This window comes from Thermobia domestica, chromosome 10 (assembly GCF_964235325.1).
Source record: "Thermobia domestica chromosome 10, izTheDome1.hap1.1, whole genome shotgun sequence".
Taxonomy (NCBI): Eukaryota; Metazoa; Arthropoda; class Insecta; order Zygentoma; family Lepismatidae; genus Thermobia; species Thermobia domestica.
Genome location: NC_137463.1, coordinates 222258902 through 222271261, shown reverse-complemented (window position 1 = coordinate 222271261; position 12360 = coordinate 222258902). Strand labels below are relative to the sequence as shown.

General features: G+C 34.9%; 1 protein-coding gene across 1 annotated transcript in view; it reads left to right on the top strand.

Moving 5' to 3' along the window:
* The window catches only part of LOC145663009 (caspase-2-like), a 165010-nt gene that overhangs the window by 101970 nt on the left and 50680 nt on the right, over positions 1 to 12360 (top strand). The window contains exon 5 of the mRNA XM_081729135.1: positions 8696 to 8910. Coding sequence (XP_081585261.1) covers positions 8696 to 8910 — 215 coding nt within the window. The remainder of the gene's footprint in view (positions 1 to 8695; positions 8911 to 12360) is intronic.

The window sequence follows — 12360 nt, the reverse complement described above, 5'->3', positions numbered from 1 at the left end:
GTAATCACTTACCTAGTGAGTCACTTCACCTTTCACATAAACTATTAACTATTTAAAATCATTTCATATAAGAGCATGCGCAAGATAGTAATGCTCATATAAGGAGACGTTGTTTATGTGAGCGTCAAATAGACTAACTCGAGATTTTCTTCTTTAAACAAACAACAAGTTGTAGGTCTATAGGTCTTCCTCAATGAGGAAAATATCCCAAAACGTTCTTCAATTCGAGACTATTCCATTACTTTTTACGATGGTGCCCATGTACATTTCAATTCTTCCTCATTTTAACTTCTAATTTCCATAGAAGAAAAGACGAGACACCTTATTTTCACCTTTTTTGAATTTTATTAACAGGTGTAGAAATAGAAAGTTCTATATTTGTCTTCTGTAATTAGTAGTTTATTTTCTTTTCTTGTATGAGGAGTTTGTGGCAGAATGGTAAAGGAATAAACTTCTATTGCAGAGACTTAGGTTCATATCCCGTCGTGATAATTATTTTTCTTTATTGGAAGGTATTGTTTAAGTAATTGGTATTGTAATTCTGTTATTAATTTATTATTATTATTATTATTATTATTATTATTATTATTATTATTATTATTATTATTATTATTATTATTATTATTATTATTATTATTGCAATTTTACGAAGTTTCTGATTAGATTTCAAGTTGTTTTGTCAAAGAATAACCAAACTTCATTGTAAGCTGTTATGGGAGTGAAATATCATCAAATGTTTTTCATTTGTTTGTTACTTTTACTCTAAACCAAGCCTGGTTACGACATGTTACCTTATTATATTTCGTTCTATATTTATACACCCTTCACTAGTGAGAGAAATACCCTATATGATTTCATAAGGGAGTATGTGAATAAGATCATGGAACTTCCCTTATCGTAATGAAGTCAAGGTGAGGAAGAATTGTAATGTAAATGGGGACATCGTTGAAAACTATGACGTAGCCTCAACCTGAAGAACGTTTAGTGATATTTTCCTCATTGAGAAAATTTTATGCACAGGTCAATTCTTTTTAAGTCAAAGAATAAAATCTCGAGTAAGTGATTGTGACACTCGCAGAAGGAATGTCTCTTATACGATCATTAGTATATTCTGTATTGTCTTCCATGATATGATTTTAACTAGCTAATAGTTTCGGTCGATGATGAGATACCTAAGTGGTTAGCGCATTGAAATTCTGTTCGAGAGACTTGGGTTCAAATCCCTGCCGGGTTCAAACTTTTTCAAATGTTTCAATTTCACCTGCAATACATAACCAGTTTGACAAGTGAGACTTTTTCCTCTAGAGAAAGAAGAAAATTTCGGAATGAGGAGAATTCAAGAAGTTATGTCCATGGAGACAATGATTCAAGAATCTTTTTCTAGCAGCTGTTCTAGATTTGATAATTTTCGCCTACTTTTAAGAATTTTCTGATTATGTGTGGTCAGTATATATAATAGAATAATACTTTACATACAAAGCAATATTGAGATTAATAAATGATGTTTTTGGGCAACACGCTCCAAACCATAGAGGTTCATGTCAGAATGGAGAACTGTTCGTGCGTTATCTTCTCACAATTTTACTCTCATAAAGACCTGACTCTGTGCTACCAACTGCTGTCAGTGTTGAGAAAAGTTACATGTAAGCCTAAGTTGGGTTTCATCTGTTGGGGCGTTTTACAAACTGCAAATGATCTGGACCCCAAGTAATGAAATTGAAGACCTCAGGTGGAATATACTTATGCTGGTGACCACGAGGTTAATACCGGAGCAACGAGTAGTTTTCGTTCAGTATCTCATTTTACAGAATATGTGATTTGTTTACCTCCGCCATACAGTAATGGTATTCTACTTTGGAGAGTCTCTTCATACGTATTGCATAACTGAGGCAGAGAATCAAGCAGCTGTAAAGAATGTGAGAACAATTTCTTTATCCTTTATTATGATACCTTGCAATTAAGTAAAGTGTGCTGTTACTGGCAATGTAGAATCTCACTGTCAAACTTCCTGTATTACTTTAATGTGTAAGGTGCCCCAGCAGCCCCGTAACTCGAGCTCCTTCGCGGGACGCTTGCTCATATATTTGTGTTAGGGCATATTTAACCCAAGATAAGTGGAATTTAGAGATGAACATTTTAATATGAACAATCCAGTAAATTCTAAATAATAGTAAAGCTTCAAAACGGGAAAATTATATCTTTAGGTCAATAGCAACTTTGAGCAAAAGCGTGAGCTCATGGTAAACAAAAAGGAGATACTTCTTTTTAGGGAACTTTTATAAACCTTTCTAATTTAAACAAATCAGAAAAATATAGTCTCCAAATACGAAAATTGAACACGGATTTCTTAAAACTCCACTTAACAAATTAGGAAACCAAATAATATACTCGAATATACGTTCAAACACTGATTTAGTTCCATTAGCGTAACAGCATTACAAATAATAGCAATCATATTTCAATTCTGCCAACTGAGGGGGGACAATATTTAAGATCTTGGATTTAGATTGAATAATAAGGTGACAATCTTAATAGAATCACACAACATTTCAGAATATAATTTTAATAACTTTAGAAATATTTCGACCACATTTTCTTAAATGCAAAAACACTTCAAACAGCCTTCAATATTTTACAAAACTTCAATGCGATTATAAAGCAATCATTACACTTTGGAGTGATATTTAACATTGCTCATATTACTCCGTACAACGGTCGTAGTTTTCTTGTCACAAGAAGTTAAAATACCGCTTCGCTTTTTGTACTCTGAATCCTTACATCAATACGGTACACAAGGTAATTGCATACTAAGCTAGACGGATTAAGATAATATGAAAATTAACAAAGAGTATGTTGTTCCTAGAAATCATGAATGGGAAACACTATGGTGACTTCAACTGGTGAGTACTGGACCACTTTGTGTTGGAGTAGAATATCATCTAATAGTGAAGTTGCAAACTCGAAACATTTTAATATTAGTATCTTGTAATTAATAATGAAGTAGAAATTAAAAATAAAAAGCTTATCATCAACGTGCCATTCATGTAGAATGGGTAGAATGTACGGAGACAATTGAGCTTCCAACTCTGTCCTTGATTCTTACTTTCAGTGGTTGCCCTCTTACAATTTTTGTAAGTTTAGTACTGTTGTCTAAAATGTGCCTGTACACACAACGCAGTCGTGTACAGTGACCAAACCCCATTATGTTAGCCACAGTAATGAATATTGTGTTGCTATATATATTGTCCAGAAATATTTCTGATACTCAAGCGAAAAGTTAAATCAAAGGGAGCCTTCTAACCTTCCTCTTTGTTGTGTATACATCTGTAGTTTCGGCTTTCTTCTAATTCGTTTTAACCCTCACAACTGACGTTTCTACGCGAACAATGTTTGAAGAATCTGACAGTAGACCCAAAAGACCTATTCACTGCCTATTTCTGTGCACATTACAAAACTCCACGTGTTAACATGGTAGTCTCAAGGCAACATTATCTCATTACCGCTGGACGCACACTTCATCTTTGAGACTATAATCTAGCACAGGATAATACAATCCTTTTTCACAAGGAACTCCTGTGAAAATCTCCATTCAATTCAAAATTCACTAAAATATCATGCTGGGGTGGCCTATGGCTTATGCAAGCACACACTCGAGATATTGGAGAAGAACGAGGAAAACAGGAAAAAGTAAAATGAATATAATAGAGATAATATTCTATATAATTTTGAAGTCAAAGACACTTAAAAACATCAATCTTACAAAGTTCAAATTCTATAAAATCATATGGATGTGTGTGAGTCAAGAATTTGGCAACCCACAATGTTACTGTTTTAAGAAATTAGATGTTTCCTGCTGCACAATTAATTTTCAAAGTTGGAAAGCTGGTTTTGCACACAAAACTATACATGAATGATTAAAATAATTGTTTCAAATCAAAATAGCGAATTTCTAATTTTGTATTCTGCTGCATGGTGATTTAAGATTTTAACATTAAGCCATAATTCATACAAACATTACTTTCTGAAGCATAGGTTTACTTTGATTCATAGCTTACATTTTGTATTGGATTTTCATATCAGGAAACAGTATTTCTTGACTCATTAATGTAAGACATGAGTATTAGAAAAATGTAGCTGACGACATCAAGAAAAGTCGAACGAGTGGAGTTGTAATTCAAGTAATTGAAATATACAGATTTTGCGAAAACCTTGTTATCTAAAGAAATCGATTCTAAATTAAGAAAAATACATAATTTAAAAACAAATTATTTTCATAATATTCAAACAGAAGTTCATACAAAAATAAATCTAGGAAACCTTTAAGTTTTACGTTCCAAGTTTATGTCAGTGAGGCAAAAGGAGATGGATATGAATTTTGGAGTACTTTGGTTTTACTGCATGAGGCGTTGGTTCTCCTCTGTATCATCAAGTTATCCTATGTCAACTTGATGCACACGTTAGAAGATTAATATTGGTGTTCTTTCCGTTTTTCACCCCACAGAGCCATTTCTAACCTAATTTAACCCAACCCTAACAGTAGTTCAGTTCCACTCCGCCAGCCGTGAGTATTTCTCAGAATTAAGTTTTTTTTCTACATCAAACCAAGACAGTAATTACTTAATATTCTAAAAATGGAATGTAGGCCTTTGTACTTCACCGAAGGAAAGCAGTATTAATAAAAGAAAGGACGTCAGAAGACGTAACAATAATAGTTCTGAGGGTTTTTTTAACTACAAGGGACACTTATTACCCAAGTTACAAAATCTTGCTGGACGAGCGACAATCCGGCATGAATTTCCAGCAATGCAGTACGGATTCGGGAAATATCTTTGAAAATACATACTGTGCTAGTGAAAGTTTGCTGGTGCGAAAATTTCCTTTACTAGATTTTTATAGGACCAGAAACGGATCCTCGTAAATGTTTGGAAGACATGCAGTTTAGCTGGAAATACACACTGGATTCTTGGTGGTCCAGAAAAACAATCTAGGTGAGTATTAGGTTCTGTCAGCAACTGATGCTAAAGATGCTTACATAAACATGATTTATTTTAAGAGCTTCAAAATCTTGTCTCCTCATGCTTCCAAAGTCAGTGGTACCTCCAGATAGAAATTGTCGAATTGAAGTTAATGAAAACTTGTTTTAAACCAATCTGTAACAAGCGACCTGGTAATATCATCTATTTAAATTCACCGTCACTGTATTATCAACTGCCACTAAAGCAAAACAAGTTCATGTGTAAAAGATAATTTCTGTTTTGAGGAACTATTTGTTCAAAGTAAATTGTTTGCCTGATAATCGAAATTGAGTGGAAGAAAAATTACAAACTTTAGTACAAATTTGTTTTAGAGGTTTCTTTGTTTCTTGGAATATTATTGAAGTACTTGTGTAATATTCCAGTACATCTATTAATTTAGGTTCTTGCTCTGCTTACTATCTTCTACTATTCTGTAATTACAAGTATGCAATTTCCTGAAATAACTGTGTGTTGCAATTACTACTCCCTAAACTAAAACTAATAATAGGAAAGAGCCCATTTTCAATTATATTTAGTTTCTTTTCAGCACGTTTATATTTGCATAACAATGTCAGTTTGAAACAAATGACATACACTGTACTAGTACATAAGTTACTGGTAGTTTTATTTTATGCTACGGGAAAATTTTAAAACATTACAAGGGTAAGTTATTTATTTACTTCGTTTTCAATACAATTTACAGTTAGGTATGACTGAATTTCGAAGTTTGGCTATAGAAACATATATGGTTATGATTCATTTTATTTTAGCACCCGTGGAAGAAGTTTTGCAAAGGACTGAGTAGTGCCCTTTTATACTTGTGAATCGGAAATAAAAGATGAATTTATAAAAATGTAATTTTAAGGGATTATTTTGCTGTAGTTTTTAGTTACAAAAAGCTCTGAAATATTACTTTCAAGTGTTGATTTTTTAAGATATTTGAAAAGAGGTCCAACTCACACTTCAGATAGCCTTGGTAAACTATCTATTAACAACAAGAAGAGACCACCCACAGAAAGATAGTTAAGAAATAAACGAATTTTGGTGTGAAAGTTGTGTACATTCGGACAAAAGATAACTCGTAGTCGAAGCCGGCAGTCTTTCCAGCAAGTTTCAGACTTTAATAGTGGAGAAATCGTTTCGTATTGCTTGTGTACTTTATCCTTCCGCGATTTTGGTGCACGTATTGGGCGAAATGCAGAAATAGTGCAGCACATATGAACTCGATTCTTTCACGAAGACACTACGCAGCGACACAGTGCATACTGCGCCATACTGCGGGCAGCAACAACAGACGGTTTGTGCGTATGGCTCTAGAAAACAGGAAAGCCATATATTGTATTACAACGAGCACAAGTGTATTCACACTACCATTTTTTACACCCTGCAACTCTAGACAACCAACAATACATTTAAGATTGATCTGCTGAGAACTAAGTAAGATGTTCAAAACGTGCTCGAGTTTGTTTTAAAGATTTCAATGTGGCAAACGGCAAATGTATCCATGCCTCTCCAATGAACAAAACATCTGGGAGAAGACATCGTTTAGTATCTACAGAGCGATTAATATCATGAAAATCTATAAAGAGCTCTTATTCAACCCTAGACATACCAACGAAAATCAATGTTTGTCAAATATGTATTTTATTTCACAGGTTACCGTATTTTTGTAAAATCTCTGAATGTTTTACATTATTCAAATCCACTATTCTTCAAACTATACTTTTAAGTTTAATTTGTTCTTAGAAAGTGAACGATAAATTCTTTTCCTCAAAGTTGTCCATCTATTGACGAGACGCCAGAATCATTCACATATTAACCGAGAGAAAGACAGAGTGGAAATAGATCTTATTGAAATCTTATCAGGAGCATTCATCCATATTCATATTTGTTTATCTTTCAGTTCATTTTTTATTCTTCTTCAGGAAATTTCAGTGGTCATGTATTTAGAGTACAGCAAGTATGTCAAAGATATACCTGTTTAAAATTCGTAATATTTGAACCATCTGACAAGTTTTCTATTGATGCAATAGTTTCCACAAATTAAACTTAACACACTGTACAGATTTTTTACTGTCCGAGATTTTCCTTTTGTTTTCGTTTTTTAATTTCATTTCCAAACACACTGAGAATCAATAATATAAAACCGGAAAATATATTTATTTAAGGTTTAGTTTGTAAATATCACATGATAATAATAATACCTTTTAAAACACGAAAACTGTTAAGATTTTTCGTATAAAAGATATTTTGCAAAACAAAAATGAAAGTCAAATCACCCTGTACGACATGATACTTTTTAAAGTAGATGCATTAAAATTATAAGCTAAGAAAAGTGAAGGTAATAATGTAATACTTTCAAAATAATCATGTTAAGTGTTCAGAGTTTTTTTTTTAGAAAATATGTTATCTGTGAAAGAATGAGTATTTGAACAACATTGATTTTCTCTTGGTGTGTCTAAGGTTAAATAAGATCTCTTTGTAACTTTCTTGTGACATCAATCGTTCTGCACAAACTAAACGATATCTTCTACCCGATTTTTTATTCGTTGCGGAGGAATGGATATTTTTCAATTTTTTGCCCTTTGCTACACTAACATCTTTCGGACAAAAAAGAGTACTGGCAGAACGCTCTACTTATTTCTCAACCGACCATATTTTTCTGGATATTGTTCTGCAGTCGTTCCCATGAACACTTCTATGGTTAGTTATAGCACAAAGAGTTTGACAGAACAGGTTATATATTTGCATGGCGTCCATTGCTGCTGCCTCCGCTGACTACTGAGCATATATATAGACTACAGTAGTGTCGTGAAAGTCGCAAGTGGGATCGATGAATAGTAGGAACATCTTTTTTCCAGACGAATTACATTTCTGTTTGCAGCATCATGATGGCCTCAAACACATTTGGTGCTACCGTGTACTCCTGAAATTTGCATCGCTACAGCGGTTCGGCACCAAGTGTTATAGTGTAGTATGCCATTGTATTCCATGCCCGTTCCGTCTGCTACACATAAATGGATATTAGTACAACCAATGGTTTATTGATGTCTTGAACTCTACGGGAGCCCTGCTGGGGACTACATTGTAGTAGGATAACTCACGATGGTGTGATGGACGCATTGTTGTACACATCCTGGTGAACACAATATTTCTCTGCTTCCTTAACAGGGACATAACTTCGATCTCTCATTGACTGAATATATCTGGTCGATGATTGAACGGCTCTTTCACCTGCTAACTCTTCCAGCTAGAGTTGATGGATTATGGCATCGCGTCGAAGACTCTAATTTTACCACACAGGGAAGGATATTCAAGGACTAACCCTTTCCATACCTCATCATGTTGCAGCTGTTCTGACCCCTCATGGTGCGCTCATGGTTATTTATTGACCGTTACCAGCTCTTCCTCTCTCTTTCTATGTTATCACAAGGTGAACAGAGCTGTATGTTTAATATTTTGCAATTTGTACCATCAGGTTTCTGGCTGTCACCTTGAAACTACTATCATACCTCGTTCTTAGTGTTACCTTTGTAATAATGAATAGTATATTGTTTAGAATTATTTCACTTTGTGCAATGAACGAGAATTGCAGCTAGTTCTCTATATTTTGAACAAAATAGTTGTTAAAGATTTCATCAACAGTACAAATACTAATTACCCTATTTTTCGTTTTGTAGCAAATCAGAAGGAAACTAAGTGCATTTTCTAGGATGAGAGGTCATAAGATAGTTGACTCTGCCATAGTTGCCATATTGAGCCATGGATCACACCATGAAATGTATGGTGCAGATGACTCTCCGATTCCTCTGGAGGATATTTTGGAATATTTTAGTAACAAAAATTGTCACAATCTTATTAACAAACCAAAGTTATTCTTTTTCGGTGCAAGCAGGTACATTTTCCATTTATCTTTGTGTGTATTTTCATTAAGTTTTATATTTGAGGTATTAGTTTCCGATATCATATCTAATCTGAGTTAACATAAAAATAGATGAAGAGCGCATTATTTTTTAGATAAGATCCGTGGAAAGAAATTGAAGGTATATATACAAGGAAATAATTGTTTCGCACCAAATGAAGCTATGGAAAGCAATTCTTTATATTAAATTATATGTAATATGATTATTTCAGAAGAACAACTGTCCGAATTCTTCCTTTATTGTGCAGCAATTTTGAAAGAAAACTTAGAATCAGAAAAATATCAACCGTTCTCTGCGTAATAAACTTCGATACATTTTTGATAAATAGATCGCATGTGTTAAAGTTCCGTGTACTACCTCAGAACTGGGATTATATGAGAAGTGGACCTAGAGTTTAAGGTGGAATTCGAACCACTTTAGTGAGTTCAACACTCTCACTGAGAGTGGAAAACGAGAGCCTGTATAATTAAAAGTCCGAATTCTAACCAGTTTTATTTTTCCTCAATATGTGCCCAGATTTTTCTTGCAGATTTTTATTTTAGCTTAGTTCAATTTTAATTTAGTACCATAATTATGCTTTAGGTTAAGGGGGACACTGATGTTGAGAATGAACAAATAGTAGAATGAAAGAAGGGGAACGAAAAGGGAAAACTTCGAGAACACCAACATAGACGCTGTTTGTCCAACTAACTTCGGAATAATAAGTTTACATAAACATGATCGTAAATTACCAATACAAGTATCAAATAAATAGTTTTCGGGGTCGCTTAGATGAAAAGTGATACTTTCGACGCCGTTTAAATCCAAAGTGAGCTCTATTAGTACTCCTAAGGGAGGATGTTGACGTGCGAAAGTAGCTGAATATATCCGACATTAGTTTTGAATTCATAATGTTTGGGGTTCCCAAGTTAAGTGGTGACAGTTTTGCTGCCCTTTCTGTTTGAAATGAAACGTATTCTCTCCCTGCGAAGAACGGATATTCTTCTAGATTTGGTTAAAAAAGAATTATTTATGAGATATTGATATCTTAATGAAATATAATACGAATGTGGTAAAGAGCTGTTTCCATTTACAAAGTTTAGTTGAGTTGAGTTGATTTTAGTTTATCATCCCTTTCAGCAGCGAGGCTATATGAGACGTGGACCTACTGATTAACGTGGAATCCGAACCATATGAGCTCCCTCCGAGAATCGAACCCGGGTCGCAAAGTTTTGTTGAGTGGATATATGGAGCGTATTGGAAATGGCGAACGAAATCATTATTATTTATTTCTATCAGTAGAAGAAGAGGTAGTAGAACATTATGAACAATTCCACAACTGTTAGTTAAACAATAACGTTTGTATGTGCCTTATGTATTTCTCAATTGTATGTTAAACACTTTATGCTCCCAGGTAGTGCGAATCAAGGTTAGTATGACTGATGTATTTTCTAGACCTGTTGTTGGTACTTCTATGTAGCGTACACTGAAGAGAGTACCCCCTCTGACCGAGAGAAATGGAATAATTTTCATGTTATTCTACATCAGAAGTATTAATATTGCAAATGATAAAAAATTCCTTACTTCTCTGACCGGGAATCGAAACCACAACAACCCTTGTGAAGCACATCCTTAAGCCACTACTCTAAGACTACACTCTTAAGATATGGTAAAGGTATTGGGTGTGAGATGTACTTAGTAAATAGCATACTTTTACGGCTCCAATGTACGAGACACTGATTTCGGTCATGACAAAATACTAAAATGACCTGTAGAAACAAGAATCCAGAGAATTAAAATTTCAATTCAGAAAGAAAAATACATACAGATACGCAAAAACATGAAAGTGAAAATGTTCTTTAGAGTTATTCGAACAATTAACAGGAACTTTTCTTGAATGGAATCTGGTGTTTTAGCCCGATGTTTTTGAAAACTGATTTACCGAACGTTTCTCCGTAAATTCCTCAGTATGTATTACCCGTTTTACTTAATTGTACGATTTTTCCATTGAATTTCCGTAAAATACATTAAGTAAAGTTAAAATTCCTAAGGATGTCCCACCGGAAATTGAGACCGGGATAACGTACACCAAAGGTGAACGGGCTACCACTAGACCAGCAGGAAGGGCAAGCACTAGACTCCTCTTGAACGGCAAACAGAGGAACATAAATGGTTATTCTAAAGGCCATTTGCAACGCTTGGAAGATAATTCCGCACACGGAAACAATCAAAAATTTATGTCATATTGTGTTAAATTCGGAGTCGTTTCTGAGTCAGAAGCTGTTGCTAATGGAGGTGAAACGACGTGCAATACTTCCATGCGGACAAAGGGATGGTGCAATAGCAAGCGATCACATACAGTTTAGAGAAAGTAATGCGTGAATGGCATACTGATGTCAGAAGTAGGGTGCTAGGAACGCGGCGCAAGTAATTTCTCACAGAAGAGCTATTGTTGTGAACAGAATGACATGCGGAAAATGGATACAGAAAACAAGAAACGGTCAACGACGCATGGGAGATACATAACCAGAACATCCGGGAGTGATCAGTGGCGCTACCGCAGGGGACAAGGAGCATTTACGCCAACAGGTATCTTGTTCTCCGAAAGAAAAAACAGTGTACTGGTATTCATTGGTAATGCAAGCAAGGTGTTAAACAAAATTAACGCAGTTTAAACCACACCAAGTAAACCGCTAAGCTTGCCAAATAACTCTCGCGAGTTTTCCTGAAATCGTTTGCTAGCAAGAGCCGTGAGAAAGTCGGGAACTTTGTATTGTCAGTAAGTAGCAGTAGGGCGAGAAGGAAAGAACATATCATATGCAGGTAAAAGGAAAACAGAGAAAGTAATACCTGAAAGAAGGTTATTTTTATAGGTCTCGCTATATATGAGATGCATATCAGCTAGTTCCTGAGAGGAATCCTTCACAATTGTTTTGTTTCACACTTGCTAACAACAACGGGGAACTTCGCTTCTTCCTGCAGGTTCGCTGCAGGTATGTCACACACGGAAATCCATACAGCTGTTTCAACAAGACAAACTAACTGTAACACTTATCAATAAAGCACTTATACTCATTGATGCAACTCAACCATGTATCCGAGACCATTATTCCAATCTGCAATACGAAAAACTTGCATGTGAATCAAAAAACAGCGGGATAAGCTCTATCGTATCAACAAGCTGTCATAGTTAACACCTGATCATAAGTCAAACACCCGTAGCAGAGCTCACGTGCGGACACAAATACGACGCTTTGTCGAAATTATCTTTGAGAGTTCGAATCATAAACTCCTCCAAAGAATACGCAGCAGTTTACAACATTGTTTTATACCAATTGTTACGAAGCATTAAGTACGAACCATAATGTTCGTAATGGGATTCCAGGTAGCCGTACGCCACTGTAGTAGAGTGTTTAGTATTATGTTTCGAAACACGACGAGTG